The sequence below is a fragment of the Urocampus carinirostris genome, chromosome 7 (genome assembly GCF_059441175.1).
Source record: "Urocampus carinirostris isolate Australia breed hairy pipefish chromosome 7, RoL_Ucar_1.0, whole genome shotgun sequence".
NCBI classification, from domain to species: Eukaryota; Metazoa; Chordata; class Actinopteri; order Syngnathiformes; family Syngnathidae; genus Urocampus; species Urocampus carinirostris.
In genome coordinates, this window is record NC_142355.1 from 8,494,400 (window position 1) to 8,518,201 (window position 23,802).

At 39.9% G+C, this 23,802-nt stretch overlaps 1 protein-coding gene and 1 long non-coding RNA gene across 2 annotated transcripts in view; one reads left to right on the forward strand and one right to left on the reverse strand.

The window, feature by feature from the left end:
- The window catches only part of LOC148362247 (uncharacterized), a 38,269-nt gene extending 37,488 nt beyond the window's left edge, over window positions 1-781 (forward strand). Inside the window, exon 5 of the long non-coding RNA XR_015850852.1 lies at window positions 610-781. This is a non-coding gene — a long non-coding RNA (uncharacterized LOC148362247). The remainder of the gene's footprint in view (window positions 1-609) is intronic.
- A 17,437-nt stretch (window positions 782-18,218) lies between these two features.
- Window positions 18,219-23,802, reverse strand: part of ranbp10 (RAN binding protein 10) — a 40,309-nt gene continuing 34,725 nt past the window's right edge. The window contains exons 13-15 of the mRNA XM_088339658.1: window positions 21,505-21,616; window positions 20,601-20,742; window positions 18,219-18,402 (exon numbers count right to left, since the gene is read on the reverse strand). Coding sequence (XP_088195784.1) covers window positions 20,612-20,742; window positions 21,505-21,616 — 243 coding nt within the window. The 3' untranslated portion in view covers window positions 18,219-18,402; window positions 20,601-20,611. The remainder of the gene's footprint in view (window positions 18,403-20,600; window positions 20,743-21,504; window positions 21,617-23,802) is intronic.

Below are 23,802 nucleotides of genomic sequence, written 5' to 3' on the forward strand. Positions count from 1 at the left end.
GAAACGCCTAAACACACCTTTAGAAAAATCTGTAAAATACAATGTTTCGTTTTTCAGATTATGATCAAATTTGACAAGGTACCAAGTAAGGCTTCAAGCTATTGTCTCACCTGTCTTCCAGCTAAGATACCCTTGCTACACTCATCTGCAGGCATTCAACTGCAAAAAAAAAAAAAAAAATCAGGCAAGAATCAAAACTTGTTTCTGTGTGTTATAACTCAGATTACTCAATGGTAGTAGCTATTACAGTGATTATTTCAATTTGGGACAAAACTTGAGAGTGTTACCTTTCAAAAGAGACCAAAACCAATTTACTTTGGGTCTGTCTTGGATTGGGATTTTAGGCGAATTTTACAGGTACGTTAAGGGGGTTTATTGAATAATAATTGTAAAATAATAAAAAAAAAGTTTGCTACTTTTCGGATTTTGCCCCTCACGTATTGTAACCCCCGCGATAAGCAAGGGTTCACTGTTTGTTTTTATGTCATAAAAACTTGGCAATTCAGCAGGCACCCATGCTTTATTGCCAAGTTTTTAATTGTATACCTTCATAAAATGCACGAATTTAAGTCCCTGATGCTCTTGTTTAATGATAAATTTTCTTTTCAGCTGCATCGTTTTTTTTCATGAAGGTTAACTACACAATGCAGACAACACAACTGATTGTAAGTTTTCACATTTTACTTATTGATTCTTTGCAACAGGAACAAAAATCCATCTTTCTTTGTATCAGACAGAAAGTTTAAGATGGTGTGTTCTAAATAAACGTACCCGTTTTGAACCTCAGATGAGTGTGTCGTGTTTATATCGACCTGAAGAAAACGTGGATCTCAAGGACTGAACTTCCAAATGTGTGAGCTCGTGTTGCACACTTTGGAAGACTAGTGATTTTGTTGTTGTTGCTTTGCTGCCTCGACAACAAGTCACAGTCTACCTCAGTGAGCCACATTCATGTCGGCTGTCCAAACGAGGATGCTAACAGGATTAAAAGGTATTCCCAAGAAGGCACAGAACGTGTAGTGTTCCTACCTACAATTATGCAAATATGTTGCAAGATATTCCACATGCCGGGGATTTGAGAAACTTAGTCTTAAAGTTGAACAGTCTGGCTTAATACCTCTAGAGCTGTAATGTCATTGAAGGAACGCAACACATTTAAAATGGCAAATCCCATTAACACAACATACGAGGCAACTCCCGAACAGACAGTCATTGTAGTTAACCGCAATTGCATACTGCTCATTTCTGCTTGGAGAAATTGGAAGTTAGTTTACCCTGTCGCTGGGGTGCTTGAGACTGTTTTGTCTGATTTTCGTGCTTCGACCTTCAAAAGCTTCTTGCCGCCATTACAGCATGCATTCCTTTTTTGCCCTTTTCTCCTTTTAGGTAGGAGCGGCTTTTTGTCTGGGTTTTTCGCGGTTGGTATAATTTTGTCCGGCTTGCTCCCCGTTAGCACCGGGGCTGCCGATGGCTTTGCTGTTTTGTTTGGTCCCGGTTGAACATCGTTTGCTGCCCACCATGTGTCAATTGGTCGGCTAGCCTGGCGTTAGTGCTGCTTTTGCAGGGTCCCTCGATTTATACCCGGCTGGCTTCACATTTATCACTGTAGCCGTTGTAACTTTTCATTGTTTGTTTTTGGTTAACTGGCTGCTCAATGCGTGTTATTTGATTGTCTAGCCTGGTGTTAGCTTCGGTTTCGCCAGGACCTTTTGTTTGTTTATTCCTGGTTGGCTTTTTGTTTATTGCCATAGCCGTTACTGCTTTTACTGTTGGTTCATGGTTAGCCTAGCTGCTCATTGCGTGTTTTTTGGTCGGCTAGCTTCGTGTTTTCCCGCCAAGGCTGCAGCCGTCTTTCATTGATTGGTCCTGGTTAAACCCTGTTAGCTTTCCCTTTTTGGCTGCTCATCCTTTGTTGTACCATCACTACATCCACCTGCAACGCAACCCTTAGCCATAATTAACAAAAACTACCAACACTTTGCTCCAAACTCTTCGACTATTTACTTCGTGAAACAAATTTGGCGACAGGCTTCCTCGGGTGCTTGTGTAGTCTCTGATGACCTCACAGCTAAGGTGACAATGACAAAACATGCTGTGTCCAAAATGCAATTATTTCGGAAAATAGTTGTAATATACTGATGAGATATGGATAACTTATGTCAAAAACATGTACTTTTTCCTTACATTTTGCATGTTTAAGAATTTGGGATTACCTTGAAAGAAGAAAAAAAAACGATGCTTTTGAGTTAACGTTTTGCTTTAATATCTGTTATTCTTCAGAGGAAGTGGTTTTTATTTTGAATTGACTAAATGGCCTACATGAAACTTCAATAAATTTTGGTGTTACTGATTATTTATTCTTTTGATTTCAACTGAGGTGTGAAGTTCAGTTCTCGCTCAGTGACTGGGTCGATGTAGAACTGCAGGTACGAAATAAGGTGAGGTGGAGGTGAAAGCTAGTCCATAGTTATGGACAGTGTTGGGTTTGTTACTGTAAAAAACATTATTGGGTTACAGTTTCTAATTACTCCAGTTTGTAAAAGTAATCCAGTTCCCCCTCAGATTAACTTCACCAAAAGGTAGCGCGTTACTCTTAAAATAGCGAGGTAGAAATTACCCTACATACTCGCATAGAAACAAGCCCCCTAAAACTGCTTGAAAATACTCGCATACTTAAAAAAATAGAAGGAAATGTGTACACCAACTTGTGGAAGTAGTGAATCCCTCATATTTCTTGGCTTATGCAATCTTGAGCTGGCTAGCCTGGCGTTAGTGCTGCTTTTGCTTTTCAGCTAACATTGACCAATTCAGATGATGATTGACTCATTGGTTAGCCAATGAAATTTCCAAGATAAATGTATGTCATATTCCGGTTGTATTCAAATTAGAGCCAAAAAGAAAGGTGCGTAAACACAGGATCAATTTTTATGCGCCATTATTACGCGCAAGTGTTCACAATGATTGATTTGACTTCACAATGTCTAAGAATACACAGTTGCAGAAGTTTTAAGGCTGTAAACTGGTTGTCTCCAAATTACCACTTTTGAACACGCTTTGACGTACCTTTAGAAAAATGTGTATAATGCAATGTTCTTCAGATTGTGAGCAACCAGGTAAGGCTTCATGCTATTGTCCTGTATCTGTATTCATGCCAAAATGCCCATTCAACACTCTTTTTGCCAGCCAGAATAAGACCCTTGTATTTATGTGTGTTTCAACTTAGATTAATCAATGATGGCAGCACTTGCAGTGATTATTTTAGAGTACTTCAGATTGTTCCCTTTCAGAAGAGACCAAAACCGTCCAAACGTTTCAAGAACAGTATTCAATATACAGTGGAACCTCGGTTCTCGACCATAATCCGTTCCCGAACCCTGTTCGAAAACCTTTTTGCTCGATCACCGAAATCATTTTTCCCCAATAAAAATAATGTAAATCGTTTTAATCCGTTCCAACACCCTGAATGTTTACCTTGAATGTTTAACGTAAACTAAAGCTAACCCAGGCTAATCGTACGTTCGCGTTATCGTAATCTTCCTTACGAAGGATTATGCTAACATGAATGTGTAAAAATAAAAAAATCAGGTCGTTAACAAGTCATTTAGCACCCGGGTCTCCACAACAAGTGACTAGCGCTTCATTGGAAAAGGGGCTCCGTTCCAACACCCTGAATGTTGGGCTCCGTTCCAACACCCTAAATGTTTAACTTGAATGTTTAACGTATACAAAGCTAACCCAGGCTAATCGTACGTTCGCGTTATCGTAATCTTCCGTACGAAAGATTATGCTAACACGAATGTGTAAAAATAAAAAAATAAATGATAAAGAAATGAATAATGAATAGGATTTCTTACCTTTGTGGTGGTCAGCAGAAGGCGCAGGTGGACGGTGGGGTATTCCCTTGCAAGATCAGCACACCTTCCTCATATTTTGCCATTATTTCTTTCTTAAATGCAATAGTTGTACGCACTACTCTTCTTTTTTCACCTGTAGCAACTTTGCTGCTTGCACTGACTCTCTTCGGAGGCATAATTAGGGGCTAAAACACTTCGTACACCTATATTAAAAGCGAAAGCAAAACGAAACACGTCCACCCGCGATAACAGTTGGTCACGAACAGAGCGATCTACACCCGTGTGCCGCTCAGCATGGCACCCTAGCGTACGAACTCACGCATTACCGGCGTTCGAACTCCGATTTTCTGACCGAACAGCGAAGCAAGAATTTCTCGAAATTTTTGGTCGGACTCCGATTTGTTCGAACTGAGAGGCGTTCGAAAACTGAGGTTCCACTGTATCTTGGATTTGGATTTTAGGCGAATTTGACACGAATGTTAAGTGTTTAATGACTAAAGTTTGGACCAGTTGTCTGACTGGTAGGAGGAATACGGTAAGCTGTAATTGTGTGGAATTGCACGGAAATGAATGTGTATCGTCAGGCCTAAGGACTGTTTGCCATTTCACGCCCACAAACGGCAGAGGGTGCTTGCATCCTATTCAAGTACCCGCCGTCTGGCCAAAGGTTACCGGTTTGACACTGGCTGGAAATATCCCTTGAAGTGTTGAATTCCTTTTTATGTGCAGTCAAAGCGCAAAAGCTGTAATTATTCTCAAGGCAAACGCAGCGGGCTACCTCTTTTCCGGGGAGGCTGTCGACATCTTTCGAGGACCGAGCGACCTCCAGTCTTTGCGATTGGGATGGAGGGTTTTGCATGGCAGCTATGGAATCACCATGACAACCGGCCACTTTGCATTTAAGGGCGCGGGGCTTCCATGTAAAATTCACCGAAAAACAGTCAATTTTATTTTGTTCTCAATCACTTGACTGCACCTTATTAGTCATGTGCAAGCGGTGCAGGAAACGTTCCTGAAATCTGTGCCGCTTTTATCTTTGGTCCAGTCACGCAGCGCGCTTTTCTTCTTCGGACCCGAATAATAATAATTCCCGCGAGGCCATTCGAAGGATTCGGCCCCCGCCAGCTCTCAGCCAGATTGTAATGGGCCCCTAAACGCCGCTGATTGAATTGATTGCCGCCGTCGGAGTTCGCTCAATGTACGATTGGTTGCAACGATAATCAACTCCCTCCAACAAGCTGTTGCGTGTCATTTTATTTCAAGTACGGAGCGATTAAAAAAAAAATGTACACACGGAAGTCAAACTATATTGCAATGTTTCATTTTGACGATGCCTAGTGAAAGTATTAGGCCCCTAAGAACCTTTTGTCGTAGTATCGCATTTTAGGCTTCAAACTTAAAGCTAAAAAACCTGAAGATATTTTTGACAAATCAGCATGTGAGACACGATCGTAAAATGGTACCAAATAATATTTTTCAACATTTTTTACTAAATTTACAACGGGAAAAAAAAGGAAAGACGGGTAGATGCAGCCAGTGTCCCCTCTAAGCTGCGCGCGTGCGCAATTGCGCACTGCTCGCACATTCTCAGCGCACAAGAAAATCTAGCCTGCGCACAAAAATGAGGGCTCAAAATTACTAATTAAGAAGCGACTTAAGTCAAAGTTACAGTGCATGAAGTTAAAAATACACGGGTTCCCCTGACGTTGTGTCCTAAATGCGGTACTTTGAAGTCGAGTCGACGTAGAACAGAGTTCAGTAAAGTTAGTAGAGTTAGTCGAGAACCGGCTTCTTCGGCTCGGCTCACTAAAAGGAACCGGCTCTTTCGGGTCCTAAACGGCTCTTCGGGTTGTTTTTGCTTCTTTCATCCCAACATGACCAAATATTATGTAAAAGTATGCACAACATGACTTAAAGGAAGGGGGGAATAGAACAAAAAAGACAAAAATACCAAAATGAAAAAGTAGTGAAAAGCTGAGAAAAAAAGAAACAAAAGGAAGAGAAAAAAAGAATTTGAAAAAATGCCAGAAAAAAAGAAATGTAGGAAAAAAGTAAATAGAGAACAAAAAGAAAAAAGTAACAGCTAGGAACAAAAAAAAACACAATGAGATTTTTTTAAAGGAATTTAAAAAAAAAAAAAAAGCAAAAAAACACCTGGATGATGAGGTTTTTATTATTACAGTTTCTGCAAATGAATGAGTCACAACATTAGCTTTTCTGCTGGCTTTGATCTCAGTAGCAGTTCCAACTTCTCGGGACTTTTATTTCAGAAGGTCTAAGCTGGGCACTGAACTCGAAGAAAATTCTAAAGAAGGCACGCCAAAGAACTTTCTTCCTAAGGAAGTTGAACTCCTACGATGTTCATCAGGAAATCCTAGTTAATTTTTATCCTGCGTTTATTGAAAGTGTTTTAGCAAATTCTATTATTGTTTGGTTTGGTCGAATCACAAAGAAAGATCTGTCGAAGTTCAATTCTGTAATCCGCACAGCGGAAAAGATTGTGGGCACCGGTTTGGAATCTACTGTATATATAATGATAGAGTTTTGAAACGTACCTCAAATATTCTTAAGGATGAGAGTCATCCTGGTAATGATCATTTTCATCTATTACGGATTTTCCAAGTTATGGGCAAGAATGGCTATGCTATAATGTAGCTGGAGATGACAAGATCAAGTGTTTTTTTATTAAACCTTCCAGATGTCTTTCAACAACAACAACAAATAAATCTGTTTTTTTTTTCAGCTTCCCCTTTTCAATCAAATAAAGATGTTTTTGGATGGGACTTTGGTGACTTTTCGATTTCTTTTAACAATTTCTTTATGGAAGTAAGTGCCCTTACGAGGAACGGTAATTTGTGGAAGCCATGGTCTAGGACACAGGTGTCAAACAGGCAGCCCGCGGGCCAGATCAGGCCTGCTAAGGGATTGAATCCGGCCCGTGAGATAACACTTAGAGAAGCGCAAGAGAAAAACAAGTTGCAGGTTGAAATATGTCAACTTGATGTTGCCAAAGCCAGGTGCCTCGAACAAAGACACTGTACTTGTATTTATCTCTCTCTCTCTTTCTCTCTCTCTTTTCCACCCCTTTTCTCTCACTCTCTGTCTTTGTCTCTTTCACTCTCTGTGTCTCTCTTTTTCTCTTTCTTTGTTGCTCTTTCTCTCTCTGTGTCTTTTAACCTCTTTTGCTCTAACTTTCTTTTTTCCTTTTCTCTTACCCTTTGCGCTTTCTTTTCTCTTTTCTCTACTTCTGTCGTTCCATTTCTCTTTGGATTTCTTTCTTCCTCTCCCTTTCTTTTCCCCCTCTCCCACAACTTTTTATCTCTTTTGTTTCTCACGCTCTCTCCCTCTCTCTCCTTCTCTTTCTTTGTCCCGCCCTCTCTCCTTTCCCCTCCCTCTTTCTCTTATTTCTATATCTCTCTTTTTCTTTCTCTTGAATCGACTAGTCCGGCCCCCGACAGAATGTTTGTTTTATCGTGTGGCCCCTGAGTTAAAATGAGTTTGACACCCCTGGTTTAGGATGATTTTTGGTTAAAAAAAACTTTTAAATAAATTCAAAATTTGATCTTTGTAGAGGAACGTCTTTTTTTCTCCTTGCGTGTGTTTGGTTCCGGGAAACTAACAGGTAGGTTTTCAAAATAAAGTCTGAAAAAAGGATGAGTAGTTCTTTCAAAGGTTTTATTCACAGAATATTCCGAGCATAAACGAGCTCCAGGCAATGGCTGTAAGGAATTTATACATTTCTAATCTTATGGCCCTTGCACTGCTAAAACTTTTATTTTGTATTCATTTTTTATTCATTTCAAACCAGTATGACAATTATGGCAATATTTATATACTTTCTTGCATGACTACCGCTCGACTTTGAGTGGAGATTTGGTTCAGGTGTAAAACTGCATTCACTCAACTGTTATAACAAACCAGTTAATGCATTCAATGTCAAACATTAAAATCTTTTTTTTTTATCCTATTGTTCATGAATAAATGCGTTATGTTTTGAAAATATCCCTTGTCATCCATGATTATAATATGCTAGGTTACTAAAGTAGGCTGAATGCTAAAGCATAATACAGAAAAAACTATGTTATTTTCAATATTTTAGCTGAGTTCGACATCCCTGCGGGCAGTGGTTAGCGCGTGTGCGGCACAGTTCTGAGGTCATGAGCTCGAACCTTCCTGTGTGGGGTTTGCATGTTCTCCCCGTGCTTGCGTGGGTTTCCTCCGGGCACTCCGGTTTCCTCCCACATTCCAAAAACATGCATGTAATTGGCCGGTTCAAATTGCCCCTCGGTGTGAATGAGCGAGCTAGTTGTCTGTCCCTGTGTGCCCTGCGATTGGCTGGCAACCAATTCAGGGTGTCCCCTGCCCACTGCCCGAAGATGGCTGGGATGGGCTCCAGCACCCCCGCGACCCTACTGATGATAAGCAGTGCAGATAATGGATGGATGACATCCCTGCCTGAGATAAATGGATGTACAGTATTGTGGTGACAAGAGAATAAAACAAACAGTCAATAAGTATAAATTATATATCTACAGCATGTCATAAAAGTGAGTACACTCCTCACATTCCTGCAAAAATTTCATTATATTGTTTAGTGGAAAAACACTGAAGGAACATGTCAAGCCATGTTTATTTGTATAGCATGTAATCACAAGGAGTTTCAAAAGGCTGCACAGACTTTTGCAAACGACAGACTATTATGACACCATCCCCTGATCTAAAACCTACATGAGGGCAAGGGAAAACTCAAAAAGCTCAGCATGAGGAACATAAAGAAACCTTGAGAAGGGAACACACATGAGGTAACCCCTCTTCTAGGATAAGAAAAATAGAATATATAATAATTTAAGTATAATATAAAATAAAAAGGATGACCAGGTTACAATGATTTCAATATGGCTTAAAAAAAACAACCTCTGAGTTATTTCTTTTTTTTAATGTGTGTATTGTGATAGGTCAGCTACCGAGGTAGTCGAATTACTAGTTTGCCCATTTGTGTCTTACCTATCAGGCATTACAAATGAACTGCTGCTCTGAAATAGAAATTCTGAGAAAACGGAGAGGTCATGGTTTGGGAGTACAACTGGAATTAGAGAATTGCATCTCATTAAGGGAAACACTAACTCAAGGATGTACTGTAAAAAAACTGGAGTAGAAAAGGACCCCTTCCCTGCAGACACAAGGTCCCAGATCACTGTTCCAGTCTGATAATGGCCCCAAATATAGTATAATCAACCTAAACCATGGCTGCCACAATATACTAGTATATTCTACCCAGGGTTGGGTAGGGTTACTTTAACTGGATTACTTTCAATTACTTTTGGATTACTCCAATACCAAATATGCTAATAAAAGACAAAAGAAACTAAATATGAATAAAATTACAAAATTTTGTGCAGGCTTGGAATACATGGAACGGCAAAAATGATGTTGGCAAGCTGTTTGGATTTATTGTCGCATTTGATGTCAGTTTTGCCGGAGATCAAAGAGATCAAAGCCAGGAGAGAAAGCTTACCACGTGTTGTGAGTCATCATTTTGTTCAGATTTAGTTTCTTTTGTCTTTTATGAGCATATTTGGTATTGGAGTAATCCAAAAGTCATTGAAAGTAATCCAGTTAAAGTAACCCTACCCAACCCTGAAATTTATACCTCTAAGATGACCAAGGATATTCTAAAGGGACTAAGGTTAAAGGGGGAGACTGGCCAAGCATGTGTCCAGATCTAAATCCGAAAGAACATCTTTGGGGCATCCTCAAGTGGAAGGTGGAGAACCACAAGATCTCGAGCTCTATCATGTTGTCATGGAAGAGTGCAAGATCATTCCAGTGGAAATTTGTGAGGCTCTGGTGAAATCCATGGCCTCCAAAATCTTGGTGCCCACCCAAAATATTAGAATAGAATAGAATAGAATATACCTTTATTGTCATTGTTACAAAATGGGTTAACATATTGTGACAACGAAATTGGGCATGACACTCCAGTTTTACACATTCACAGTGAGGTATGAGCCAAGAAGATAAAGGAACAGAGAGGATAAGGTTATAAAACAAGGGGGATAAGGCTATAATTATAATTTATATGGTATTTACACAAGAAATGTCGGCATGTGGGATGTTACATACAGTGTTGTCGTGATACCGTTGGTATTGAACTTCAGGAACCTTTACTTAAGGGTGTACTCACTTTTGTTACCAGGGTCTAGGTCACACGTGTCAAACAGGCTGCCCGCGGGCCACATCAGGCCCGCTAAGGGGTTGAATCCAGCCCGCGAGACAACACTCAGAGAAGCGCATGAGAAAAACAAGCTGCAGGTTGAAATATGTCAACTTGATGTTGCCAAAGCCAGGTGCCTCAAACAAAGATACTGTACTTGTATTCATTTCTCTCTCTCTCTTTCTTTTCCACCCCTTTTCTCCCACTCTGTCTCTGTCTCTTTCACTCTCTGTTTCTCTCTTTTTCTCTTCCTTTGTTGCTCTTTGTCTCTTTCTCTCTCTGTGTCTTTTGACCTCTTTTGCTCTAACTTCCTTTTTTCCTTTTCTCTCTTTTCTCTTTCTCTCTTCATACCCTTTGCGCTTTCTTTTCTCTTTTCTCTCCTTCTGTCTTTCTATTTCTCTTTGGATTTCTTCATTCCTCTCCCTTTCTTTACCCCCTCTCTCACGACTTTTTATATTTTGTTTCTCACGCTCTCTCCCTCTCTCTCTTTTTCGTTCTTTGTCCCGCCCTCTCCTTTTCCCTCCCTCTTTCTCTTATTTCTTTATCTCTCTTTTTCTTTCTCTTTAATCAACTAGTCCGGCCCCAGACAGAATGTTTGTTCTATTAAAATGAGTTTGACACCCCTAATCTAGGTACTGATGGCTATTTTTTGGGGTTTTATGAGGGGAAATATAAATGTACACTGCTACATAAGCTTTTCACTTTCATTGTGTCAAAGTGATGTTTCTTCAGTGTTGCTCAATTAAACATTATGATGAAATCTCTGCAGAAATGTGAGGCGTGTAGTTATTTTTGTGACATACTGTATATACACGTATACTAGAAAAATACACAAACAATAAAACTACTGTACAGTAATACTACAAAACTAATTATCAAGTTAAGTGCTTCAAACAGTGACTATATTATTTTGATTTTTATTATTTTAAAACCAATTGGATACAACTATCTATTTTTTTAAAAAACGTGAAGAAATATACCATCTACATTTCTTTATGTATATTTATTCATAAATCAACACGTTGGTGTTTTAAAATATTTTAATAAAAAAAGTTCCGTAGTTCAGATAAAAAAGTGATACACAATTGAGTAGGGATTATAACTTTAACACGTCACAGTGAAGCGTGATAAACAGCGAGCTACGCCCTCCTATGTCCAACATGAGTACTGCATTATTTTCATTTTGTTATTGGAACTCCTGATGAATAAACGTAACATAGCGTAATTCACAGGGTTGGGAAGGGTTACTTTAACTGGATTACTTTCAATGACTTTTGGATTACTCCAATACCAAATATGCTAATAAAAGACAAAAGAAACTAAATATGAATAAAATGACTAAATTTTGTGCAGGCTTGGGTGTAACAGAATACATGGAAGGGCAAAAACGATGTTGGCAAGCTGTTTGGATGTATTTTCATTTTGTTTCCGTCGCATTTTATGTTAGTTTTGCCGGAGATCAAAGCCAGGAGAGAAGGCTTACCACGTGTTGTGAGTCATCATTTTATTCATATTTAGTTTATTTTGTCTTTTATTAGCATATTTGGTATTGGAGTAATCCAAAAGTAATTGAAAATAATCCAGTTAAAGTAACCCTACCCAACCCTGGTTAGGTCAACTGTGTGCAAGGGTTCAATAGAATCAACTGCATTCACATCGATTTCCCTTTTGAAAGTTTGCCACTCTGTTTAAAAACAAGAAGGTTTTTTTAATATTCTGGAGACAAATTGTGTTTTCACTTAATAACTTAAAAGTAACTAAGTCAAGTGATGTTTATTTGTATAGCCCTTAATCAGAGTTTCAACAGTCTGCAGAACATCATCATCTTTGTATTTATATCCATCCATTAGCTGCACCGCTTATCCTCAGTAGGGTCGCGGGGGTGCCGGAGCCCATCCCGGCTATCTTCTGGCAGTGGGCAGGGGACACCCTGAACTGGTTGCCAGCCAATCGCAGGGCACACAGGGACAGACAAATCGCTCACTCACACCTAAGGACAATTTGGACCGGCCAATTCACCTGAAATGTATGTTTTTGGAATGTGGGAGGAAACCAGAGTGCCCGGTGGAAACCCAGGCGAACACGGGGAGAACATACAAACTCCACACAGGAAGTCCGGTAGCTGGATTTGAACCCATGACCTTAGAACTGCGCCGCCGTGCTGCCCATCTATATTCATTATTTCATGTATTTACATTTTAAAAAAAACAGATGGATAAAATTGAAATTCAAAATCAAATAAATGTATAAAATAACTTTGTTTGAAAAAAAAATATGTGAGCCCGAAAACCTTGCAAAAGTCTAAGCAAAAAATAAACTAAAATAAGCACTTTATGGTCACTTTAAGTCTCCAGAGTTTAATTTTTGCACTCGTTTTTTGGTAGCAATACACATAACAGCGACATGTCTTTCATTTTGACTCCTACCATAAAAAAACACACAAAAATCACTCACTCATATGTTCATGGATGTATTTTAATAAAAATAATTCTGATAAAACAGAATACAATATTTCTTTATTTGAACACATTTCACGTACATTTTTTTTTGTATTATATCTTTTTTCCGTAGATTTTCAAAGCCATGCTATGTAGACAGTGATTTTTTTTTTCAAACTTAAAAAAAAAAACTAGGAAATCCTTTATTATAAATGTGCTAAAAACATAAATGAAATTAAAATCACAACAGGAGTCAGTTGTGCGTTGCTTGTCTGCAGACAATCGAGTCATTCGTTTTCTGCGTCCTATGAGACGCCGATCAGACCAGTGGTCACGTCTAGGCAGGGATTAAGGGAGACACACCTAGGTTGGAACATCAGCAAGGGCCAAGAGTAAACTCTCTTTAGGGTTTTAATGGGAAGTCTTAAAACCAGGAGCGGGGGCTTGTCAGGGTCTAATAATAATAATAATAATAATTTCCTTGTATTGTCATTCTGTGTAACAATGTACACAGAACGAAATGTCGTTTGCACCTGACCCGTTGTAGCGAGCCGATGCAGCCGCAGCCAACAGAGGGCGCCGCCGACCACTTTTTAAGTCTTAGGAATGACTCGGCCGGGGCGCGAACCCGAACATCCCAGTCTCAAAGCGGGCGCCTTACCATCTAGGCTACTGAGCTGGTCATACAGGCATGTCAAACATACAGCTCACGGACCAAATCCAGTGAATCGGTCTCGCCAAAAATCTCTGAGTATGCAAAAAAAAAAAAACAATCTCTGCCTTAATATCTATTTTTTATAAAATAAATACAAACAATATGTTCTTTTTCACCACTAGAGGGCAGTAAAATGTGACAGCCAGCATACTGCACTGGCAAAATCCCATGAAATTCCCAATAGAATCTTTTGACAGTCTCGGAGGGTCCTGGGGTATGTCCTCTTTGGTAGAAAATGTTCTCATCTCATTATCTGCACCGCTTATCCTCAGTAGGGTCGCGGGGGTGCTGGAGCCCATCCCAGCAATCATCAGGCAGTGGGCAGGGGACACCCTGAACTGGTTGCCAGCCAGTCGCAGGGCACACAGGGACAGACAACTCGCTCGCTCATTCACACCTAGGGACAATTTGGACCGGAGGAAACCCACACAAGCACGGGGAGAACATACAAACTCTGCACATGAAGTCCGGTAGCCGGATTTGAACCCACACAGGAGGTTTCCAAGATCTTAGAACTGTGCCGCACACGCGCTAACCACTGCGCCGCCGTGCTGCCCGGTCGAAAATGTTGTACATTTTAAATTCAAATGCATCAATCTGGTGCCTTTTTAGAGCAAATCAAGAAGCCAGATCTATAATGAATGTGTGCCCTTGTAAACTATTGAATCATAGGCAGTGTTAATTTTACCTGTGAAAAGTGATGGGTCGCGGGGACTCGCATGCTCAAAAATCTTTGGGTCCCAACAGAGATCTATGGGTCCCCAAAATTTAGTGTTATCGCGGTTGAAATTGTCAATTGGCGACAAATATATACTATAAATCTATATATTCATTCAGTTTTAATCATCACACTTAATTGGTAATACAAAGCAGTCATCACTTCAGATTTTTCAGTTCACAAAAATATTGTACATTATACAAAATAATATTGCTGAAATATTAGTCTATATATTCATGCAGTTTTAATCACTTCAATTTTTTCAGTTCATATATTCTTCGTGGTTTGCTGTCCCGCCACAGTTGTAATGCCTTCTCAAGGTCCAATTGCAGCAACGGAATTTCCATAGCTAATTTGTGGTTTTCATTGTCGTTGTGCCGATCCAATGTGCTTTTCTGAAAGTTCGTATTGCGAAATGATTTATGTTATCCAGTTTTTTTGTCACGCTGGGTACACGCATCACATAACATGTAGCCTCCAACCAGGAATACAATTTAGTCCATTTTGGCAGAAAAGTCATTTTCTTGCTAGAAGTATTCTTTTGTTTATCTTTCGTCAAATCCTTCGCTTCAAAACACGTGTTTTCCTTGCCTTCGCGGTCTTCTGAAGAATTTCTCCGCCGTTTTTTCATGCCGGAGTTATTGCCGTTGTTACCACTTTCTCTATTTTGTTTCGACTTATTACAGACACCGAAAAAATTACCAATTTTTTGTTGATTTGAACCTAATACCAACTGTTTTTACGGAGGCATACTTCTCTTTCACTCGACAACCACCAAAACAATGACGTCATCTCGAAGCAACGAGATCTCGTTTCCCGAGATCGGCGCGAGACCAAAACAACAATGGTGGATCTGCCTGACGAAAAGTTTGGAGTGCGATAAATCTTTGTTAAAAATAAAGTAATCGGGTAATAACGACAATTTGGTGTCAAAAAAGTTGCGTCCCGGGGACACACGTTCATTTGACCCAATGCGTCCCCAGCAAAAATGATGCGTCTAGGACGCAGGGACGCAGGCAAACGAGAACACTGCATGGATACACTAGACAGGAAAGGCAATTAAACAGCAAACAAGTCACACTCACAAAGCATGGTAAACGAGACAGGAGTTTAACGCGACCTACTTCAATCCGTCCCTGTGTTCAGAGGACAAATTAGCGCAGTGCCAGAGACAAAAACACCGATATTAACCAATAAACCAAACAACCAAAAAGTAATGATAGGACGAAGAAAGCGTGCAAGCAATCACACCATGGCGTTTGCGATATTTTGTAAACGAGATATCTTTATAGTTATTTGGGTTAACTTTGTATTTCTATATATCTAAAAATATGATTATAAATTCTAAGAACACAAGCTTAAGAGACTCTGGCGAGACAAATTAGACACTGGCGGCCCGGGCAGAGACTTGCAACGGTATGGCAAACACTGTAAACCTGAGAACAAAGTCTGGATACGGACCCTGAGCCAAAGTGAGTTTGACATGCCTTGTCTAATCATTTTCCCAAGTTGGACACAAACATAATTTTTCGGGGGTTGTCAATACCTCAAACAGCCGTTCATATTCAATTACCGTAAATTCCGGACTACAGGTCGCTTCCTCTTTTCTACTTTTTAGGCGGATGGTCGTTTATGTGTCGGCGGCAACTTCGGTGCCCTTCCCGCGGATCTCTCAGACTGCGGTGCCCATCGGGGCCTTACGTGGGCAGCTGCTAGCTGGCTTAGAACCGGTGCGGACCAGGGATTACGACTGTTATTTTAAAACAAAGCATCGCAAGGGCCTGCAGTGGCTGATGAGGTGACGTGATTTCTGCCCTGTGCTCTGAAGGTCACAGTGAGGAAATTCAATGAATTGCGGGTAAACAGCGGAAGTAACTATGTACAGAAAAGTAACACAATGGCCACGATTAAAACGCCATTTGTGAAATGTGCCCGCTCTGTCAGTTTTAAGCATCTAGCGCAGTGGATCAGGAGGTAGAGCGCTCGTCTTGGGATCAAGAGATCGCAGTTCGAATCCCGGCTCCTACTTGTTACATGTTGAAGTGTCCTTGGGTAAGACACTGAACCCCTAATACGCCCAATAAGCAGGTTAGTGCCTTACATGGCTGCACGGCCGCTATTGGGAAATGTGAAGCACACTGTAAAGCGCTTTGGGAAAGCGCTATATAAATGCAGATCACTTCATTTCATTCAAAATGATTTAAAATGGCAACAATTAAGGAGAAATGCGGCCAAAATATTCTAAAACAAAACTTTATGTACTGTACTGACTAAAGTTCAGAAGCCTGTACCCTCAAATTCCTGCATAAATGTGAATCCAAATTCAATTACTATTAGGGTTTGTACACTTAATTTCAAACACCTTTTAAGGACTTTCAAAGCCATTTTTTTCAATTGCTTCAGTCCTGTTAAAAGAAATCCGGTGTGAATCGTGTATATTGCGGATCCACAAATATAGCTGTGATTTACATATGTGATTTTGAAATCTTGTGTGTGCATTTTTCAAGACATAGGATGTTTATATCTTAAGTAAATCGCAAATATATTTGTGAATCTGCACAACACGTGTATAAATATTTTTGAGAGAAATCTCTCCTTATAGGTGTTGGGTAAAAATGACAGTAATATGTAGCTTACAATTTTAGCTGCAGGAAGTTCTTCCCGTTACAGTTTACCACTGGGAAATGCTGCCTTCATTGTTTGCATGGTCCATAATAAATATCCATGACTGATACGTAATCCTTGCACTCATACACATTTAATAGTGGCCTGTTAAAGGTGTAGCATGTACCTGTCCTCTTGGGTGGGACCCATGAAGGCAATGACGCTTTAAAGGACAATGCCGCACAAACTAATGCCAGCTGCAGTTAAGAAGAAATGCAATCGTAATGGTCTGCATTTATCTAGTGCTTTCAAATCATTGAAGACCTTCCAAAGCACATTGTGCTTCACTCTCATTCACCCTTACACACACCGATAGCGGCGTCAGCCATTTAGATCAACTATGACTGGGGGCATTAGATATTCAGTGTCTTGCCCACAGACCTCTTGGTCCCAAGATGAGTGCCCCACCTCCAGAGCTACTGCTGCCCCTAATTGCAAAGCACAGCCACCAAAGAGGAATGTCGCCGTCATTTGTAAGCAGACATATTCAAACATTTATATGCATTACACACAAAATTCAAGCACTTTTCAATCCTTAATCAAAGCTAAAGCGTTTAAGGATTTCAAGCACCCGTATAAACCCTGTAATATTGACTAGTTGTGAGCTGCAGTCCGCAAACGAGTGCCTAAATCGCGGCGCAGTGTGTTGCTTTTCTGTACTTGACGTTTCCCCGCTGATTTTTCGATGAAATCTGAGAAATGAAGGCCATTGAGTTCCGTTTGAAATCCAGTGCGGCTTGTACAAAAACAAAGTTGAGTGCATGCGGCTTTTAATCAGGTGCGCCCTGTAGTCGGGAATTTACGGCACTTCATCTAAACTACAGACTCTCGGAGTGAATCCATGTCACTTAGCATTTTAAAACACCCCACTTGAATACAATAAACCAGGAAAGAAATGTTGTTGTTGTTTTCAAAATGCTTTGAATGGCAAGCATTAAGTTTATTTCCACTTCCATTGTTAAAGAAACTAAAAATCTGCACCTATTAAGAAAATATTATATACCCCAGGACAGATAATTATTGGTTGATAAAACAAAAGATAGGGTGAAAGGGAATGAAGATTCCATACTGTGCAATTGTTATCCCCCCTGCAATGCAAAATCAATTGCTTCTTTTCCAAAAGAGACTAAAAAAAAAGATGATTACTAATCCATTGCTTGTTATGACAACATGTCCGTCAGATTGGTTATTATGTGTGTAGGGAATAGATTTTACACCGCATTTTTAAAAAAGGAACTGATGCACATTCAGTGACATCTTAGCATTAAATCTAATAGTGCTGGATGGTTATTATTATTGATGCTTTGGATTAACTTGGGGAAAAAAACAGCAATGGTTAAATTATTGTATATATAAAACACTGCAACTCATAAAATGGTCACTAGCAAATAGATTCTTTGGATATTAAGTCGAAATAGTTTTTTCTGGGACTGTTTTTAGTGTCGCACGGTCACCAGTTGTGGACAACGTGGCACGACGAGATCCAATTCGAAATCTGTAGGGAATCAAAATCCACCGAGTAGAAAGCAAAAGAGGAAAATGACTCTTTAGGAGTTTAGCATTAAAATCGGACAAAAATAAGTATAAACAGAAATATAATTAATCAATATTTAAATAGTCTCACACGTTTAATCGATAATACTAAATGAAAAAGGAAGCCTTCTTTTGTACTCTCCTCTGCCGTTCTGTCGCTGATCGTCAGCCAAGCACACAAAATCACAAGCATGCTTTCTTCTCCGTTGTCATGGCAACCGCCTGCAGGACATGCCTTCTCCTTCTCAGTGCAACTTGACGGAAACCTGCAGAGAAACAAGAGGTACAAAAAATTGCTATGACTGACAAAAATGTTTGCAAACAGGGAAAAAGCTGAGCACCACAGGACTCAAATGTATTGAATACAATCCTTAATGTGTTGGCATCTTTGATGGAGAAGTGAATAGCACTCAAGTCAGATTGTCAGACGCCCGGGTTAAAAGTCCCAAAAAAGATGGAGGGAGTCGAGAACCATTAAACCCTCCGCAACACCCTTAACAGAAAAGTAGGGTTGCAATTAATGATTACAGTTTTCATGGTTAATGGGGACCAGAACCACCCGCGAAAAGTGAAAATCCTTGAAACCTTTTATAAAAGCCCCACCTCGAGATAAAGTCATTACCGACTTGAAGTACAGGACTGTAACAAAATAACTAATTTCTTGTGAAGAATCAACAATAAGTGGGACACAATCATGAAGTGGAACAAACTTTATTGGATATTTTAAACTTTTTTAACAAATAAAAAACGAATAAGAGGGTGAGCAAAATTATTCAGCCCCATTGAGTTAATACTTTGTAGCGCCACCTTTTGCTGTGATGACAGCTGCAAGTCGCTCGGGGTATGTCTCCATCAGTTTTGCAGATCGAGAAACTGATATTTTTGCCCATTCCTCCTTGCAAAACAGCTCGAGCTCAGTGAGGTTGGATGCAAAGCGTTTGTTAAGAGCAGTTTTCAGTTCTTTCCACAGATTCTCAATTGGATTGAGGTCTGGACTTTGACTTGGCCATTCTAACACCTGGATATGTTTTTTGGTGAACCATTCCATTGTAGTTTGTGCTTCATGTTTTGGATCATTGTCTTGTTGGAAGACAAATCTCCGTCCCAGTCTCAAATCTTTTCCGGACTCCATCTGATTTTCTTCCAGAATGGTCCTGTATTTGGCTCCATCCATCTTCCCATCAACCTTAACTAACCATCTTCCCTGTCCCTGCTGGAGAAAATCAGACCCAAACCATGATGCTGCCACCACCATGTTTGACTGTGGAGATGGTGTGTTGAGGGTGATGAGCTGTGCCGCTTTTACGCCAAACATAACGTCTCGCATTGTTGCCAAAAAAAAATCCCTTTTGGTCTCATCTGACCAGAGGACCTTCTTCCACATGTTTGGTGTGTCTCCCAGGTGGCTTGTGGCAAACTCTAAACGACACTTTTTATGGATATCTTTAAGAAATGGCTTCCTTCTTGCCACTCTTCCATAAAGGCCAGATTTTTGCAGTATACAACTGATTGTTGTCCTATGGACAGATTCTCCCACCTCAGCTGTAGAACTCCGCAGTTCATCCCGGGTGATAATGGGCCTCTTGGCTGCATCTCTGATCAGTTTTCTTCTTGAATAAGCTGAAAGTTTCGGGGGGCGGCCCAATCTTGGTAGATTTGCAGTGGTCTGATACTCCTTCCATTTCAATATTATTGCTTGCAAAGTGCTCCTTGGGATGTTTAAAGCTTGGAAAATCTTTTTGTATCCAAATCCAGCTGTAAACTTCTCCACAACAGTATCTCGGACCTGCCTGGTGTGTTCCTCGTTCTTCATGATGGTCTCTGCGCTTTAAACAGACCTCTGAGACGATCACAGTGCAGGTGCATTTATACAGAGACTTGATTACACACAAGTGGATTCCATTTATCATCGTTAGTCATTTAGATAAACATTGAATCATTCAGAGATCCTCACTGAACTTCTGGACAGAGTTTGCTGCACTGAAAGTAAAGGGGCTGAATGATTTTGCACAACCACTTTTTCGTTTTTCGCTTGTTAAAAATATCCAATAAAGTGTGTTCCACTTCATGATTGTGCCCCACTCTTTGTTGATGCTTCACCAGAAATTACAGTTTTATATCTTGTCTGAAGTCTGAAATCTGGCAAAAGGTCACAAACTTCAAGGGAGCCAAATAGTTTCGCAAGCCACTGAACAAAAACATTCCCAAAACACTTTGTTTCCTCTATCACTTTAACATGTGCAGAAGGGAAGGGAGAGCTTGAGACAAAGCAACTGATCGTGCGACTGAACATGAAAAAAATCTAATAGGGTTCCCCTTTCAATTGTTCTTGAGGACCTTCTGTGGCTTATTTAAAATGGACTTATGCTATTTCTCTCGAAATTCTTCTCAACCCGGAAACAAGTTTCCAATGCATCCATTTACCAATTCAAGAATTTAGTGGTACTGTCCAGTGCATACTCACCCGCACAAGGGCTAAAGCAGAAAGTTGTCGACTCTGGCAAAAGAACAGGACCCAGACCTGACCCGGGCCATGAGCTGTACACACTCCGTCGCCTGGCCCAGCGCTAACACCAAAGGAGGCTGCTTAGGCAGATTTTGGGACTCTGGACAAAAAGATACAAATCGGAATGAATAAGGGATGAGTCCAAAATTGACACTACTCGTTTTCTCATTTGATAACAACGACCACACTGAGCTCGATATTGTTACACAATTCTATTGTGTTTGTTTTGCTACTGAAGGATTTTTTATTTATTTGTCCACAAGGGATTTAATATAATACAAATTACATTTGCTGAATGCAGTGGGGATTTTTCACAGGGAAGGCTTGGGGTCAGTGTGGCCTGGACAAGAATGATGTTTACAGAAAAACAAGAACGGGGAAAAGGAGTGTTCTGATAAGCTTTCTTGTTGTGAGTCCTTTAGACGTGGCGGTGTCTTTCGGCGAGGAGGAGGTGAAGTTGGCACCTGACCCGCCCCATGGGGAGGGCTTCGTGACACACCGGTCAGACGAGGTAGGGAGTTCCTGATCCGCCCATGGGGGGTAGCTGATGCCCCGACGTGTCAAAAAGACGGAAGAAGAGAGACGGGAGCACAGACGAGAGATGGGAGGCTTGACGAAGACTAATTAGACTAATTCGACAATAATTCGGCTAAATTCGATGGAATTCACTTAATAAAATACTTTAAGAAAAGAAATCTGCCCCTGTGTGAAAATGCCGTCTATCTTTGTTAATGTTCCCGTTAAGAAACGAGCATGGATTGTTAGGAGAATAAAGTTTGTGCTTGGTTAATGGAGTCAGATAACTAATTCGAACAATTTAGTAAACGCAACATTTGTAATATAGTCTTTTCCCTAACACTACCCAGTATGGCGCTGTTGAGTGCAGAGCAAAGCGACTCTCTCTGTGTGGGGTCCAACTGTTGTCCAACGGGGCAGTTCCAAGGATCCGAGTACGCCAACAGGCTGAATGCATCCTGCACACACAAAAACATTCCAAACATGGTATTTTGCGTTTATATTGTTTTCATTCATGTATAAAGGACATTTTGTTTTACCTAAAAAAGTGCGGGTTATACACAAGGTTTTACCGTATTATCGCATAACATGGGTTGTACCAGAGGTAGAACTGGTAGCGGTGAGAGCACCCAAATGCATACCAGTCAACCTTTATGTTTTTGCCGTACAAAGTACGTTTATTATGCATTTTAGGACGTGTACGACATACAAGGAAATCTGAACAGAAAAACGCAAATTTGTCAATGATGGTACCATCCGGTATACGCCGACTATGACGAAATGGCAAATCAATCAAGTCGAACGAGTTCGCCGCGGTAGCCTCTATCTCGGTATCGTTTTTTTTCCCGTTGTAAACGAAGCGAGCGGTTTTATGCTACTGTGCACATGCATCTGCCACCTCGGATTTCATGTGGTAGTTATGTAGTGAAAGGAAGTCCATCTCTGTTTAGAGAACCGGCTTTTTAGGCTCAACTCATTAAAGAGAGCCGGCTCTCGAACGGCTCACTTGCTTTGATGCATTATATTGCGAATTATTATGTTGTATAAAGAAGTTAAGAAAAAAAGTATAAAAAGGAGGAAATGAAAAAAGACAGGTTTGTGGTTATCCCTTTAATCAGTATATTACCAACAATAATTTAATGCAGAAAATGAATTCATAATTTGAATAAGAAAATGTATTCTTCTACTTAATTATATTTGTATGTATGTTTTCCTTCTACAGTGAACGTCCAAGCGACTTCATTTTTGAATTTTTCTTTATGATAAACCTCATTCATGTCGAGCAACTCAGTATCTCACAACAAAATGTTAATTAACAATATATATGATAAAATGAAACACATATATAATATAACATGTTAAACTACATAAATAAACACGTTTAAAAAAAAAATAGGGCAAGATTTTTTTGTATTGTGTAAGGGAAAATACAACATTTTGTCAGGGCATGGAGCCGTGGAGTTTGACAGGTATGCAACTGTACCCAATAGCCCACCAGCGATATATGTGAAGTTGTGGTCAAAAGTTTACATAGACTTGTGAAGACCATAATATCATGGCTCTCTTGAGTTTCCAGTTATTTCTACAACTCTGATTTTTCTCTGATAGAGTGATTGGAACAGATAGTTCTTTGTCACAAAAAACATTCATGAGGTTTGGTTATTTTATGATTTTTTTATTGGGTTAACAGAAAAAGTGATCAAATCTGCTGAGTCAAAAATATACATAAGGCAATACGAATTACCAATTTCGATGACTTAGAAAGTTGTGTCAGTGAAATGAGCTTCAAGGGTCTGAAAAAGCTAATCATTGAATTGAACAAATCAGGAAAGTCACTTGGAGCCATTTTAAAGAAGCTGCAAGTCCCATGAGCAACAGTGCAAACAATTAACATTATGTTCTTCACAAGTGTATGCAAACTTTTGACCACAACTGTATATATAACATACAGAAAGGCGTTGGGTCTTCCCTCATTATCACACCATCTTTAGTCACGGTACCAGAGACCAAGTTTAATTTTGTTGTGCGATTCACATGTTACACTGACAATAACTTTGGCACTTACAAAAAGGCATTAGGATTTATCTCATTACAATACTATCTTTTGTAATGGTGCCAGAAACGAATGATCATTTTGTTCTGCGTTTTACTTGTTACAATCACAGTACATTTGTCACTTACAATCAGTGTTCATTTTACCTGTGAAAAGTGATGAGTCCCGGGGACTCGGATGCTCAAAAATCTATGGGTCCCAACAGAGATCTATGGGTCCCCAAAATTTAGTGTTATCGAGGTTGAAATTGTAAATCGGTGACAAATATATAATAAAAATCTATATATTCATTCAGTTTTAATCATCAAATTATTAATTCATTTTCTGCATCAAATTATTGTTGGTAATATACAGATTAAAGGGATAACCACAAACCTGCCTTTTTTTCATTTTCTCCTTTGTTACTTCCTTTTTTTTCTTAACTTCTTTATACAAAATAATAATTCGTAATATAATGCATCAAAGCAAGTGAGCCGTTTGAGAGCCGGCTCTCTTGAACGAGTTGAGCCGAAAAAGCCGGTTCTCTAAAAAGAGACGGACTTTTCACCACACAACTCGAGATCGGCGTGCAGACGAAAACTCGAACCGCGA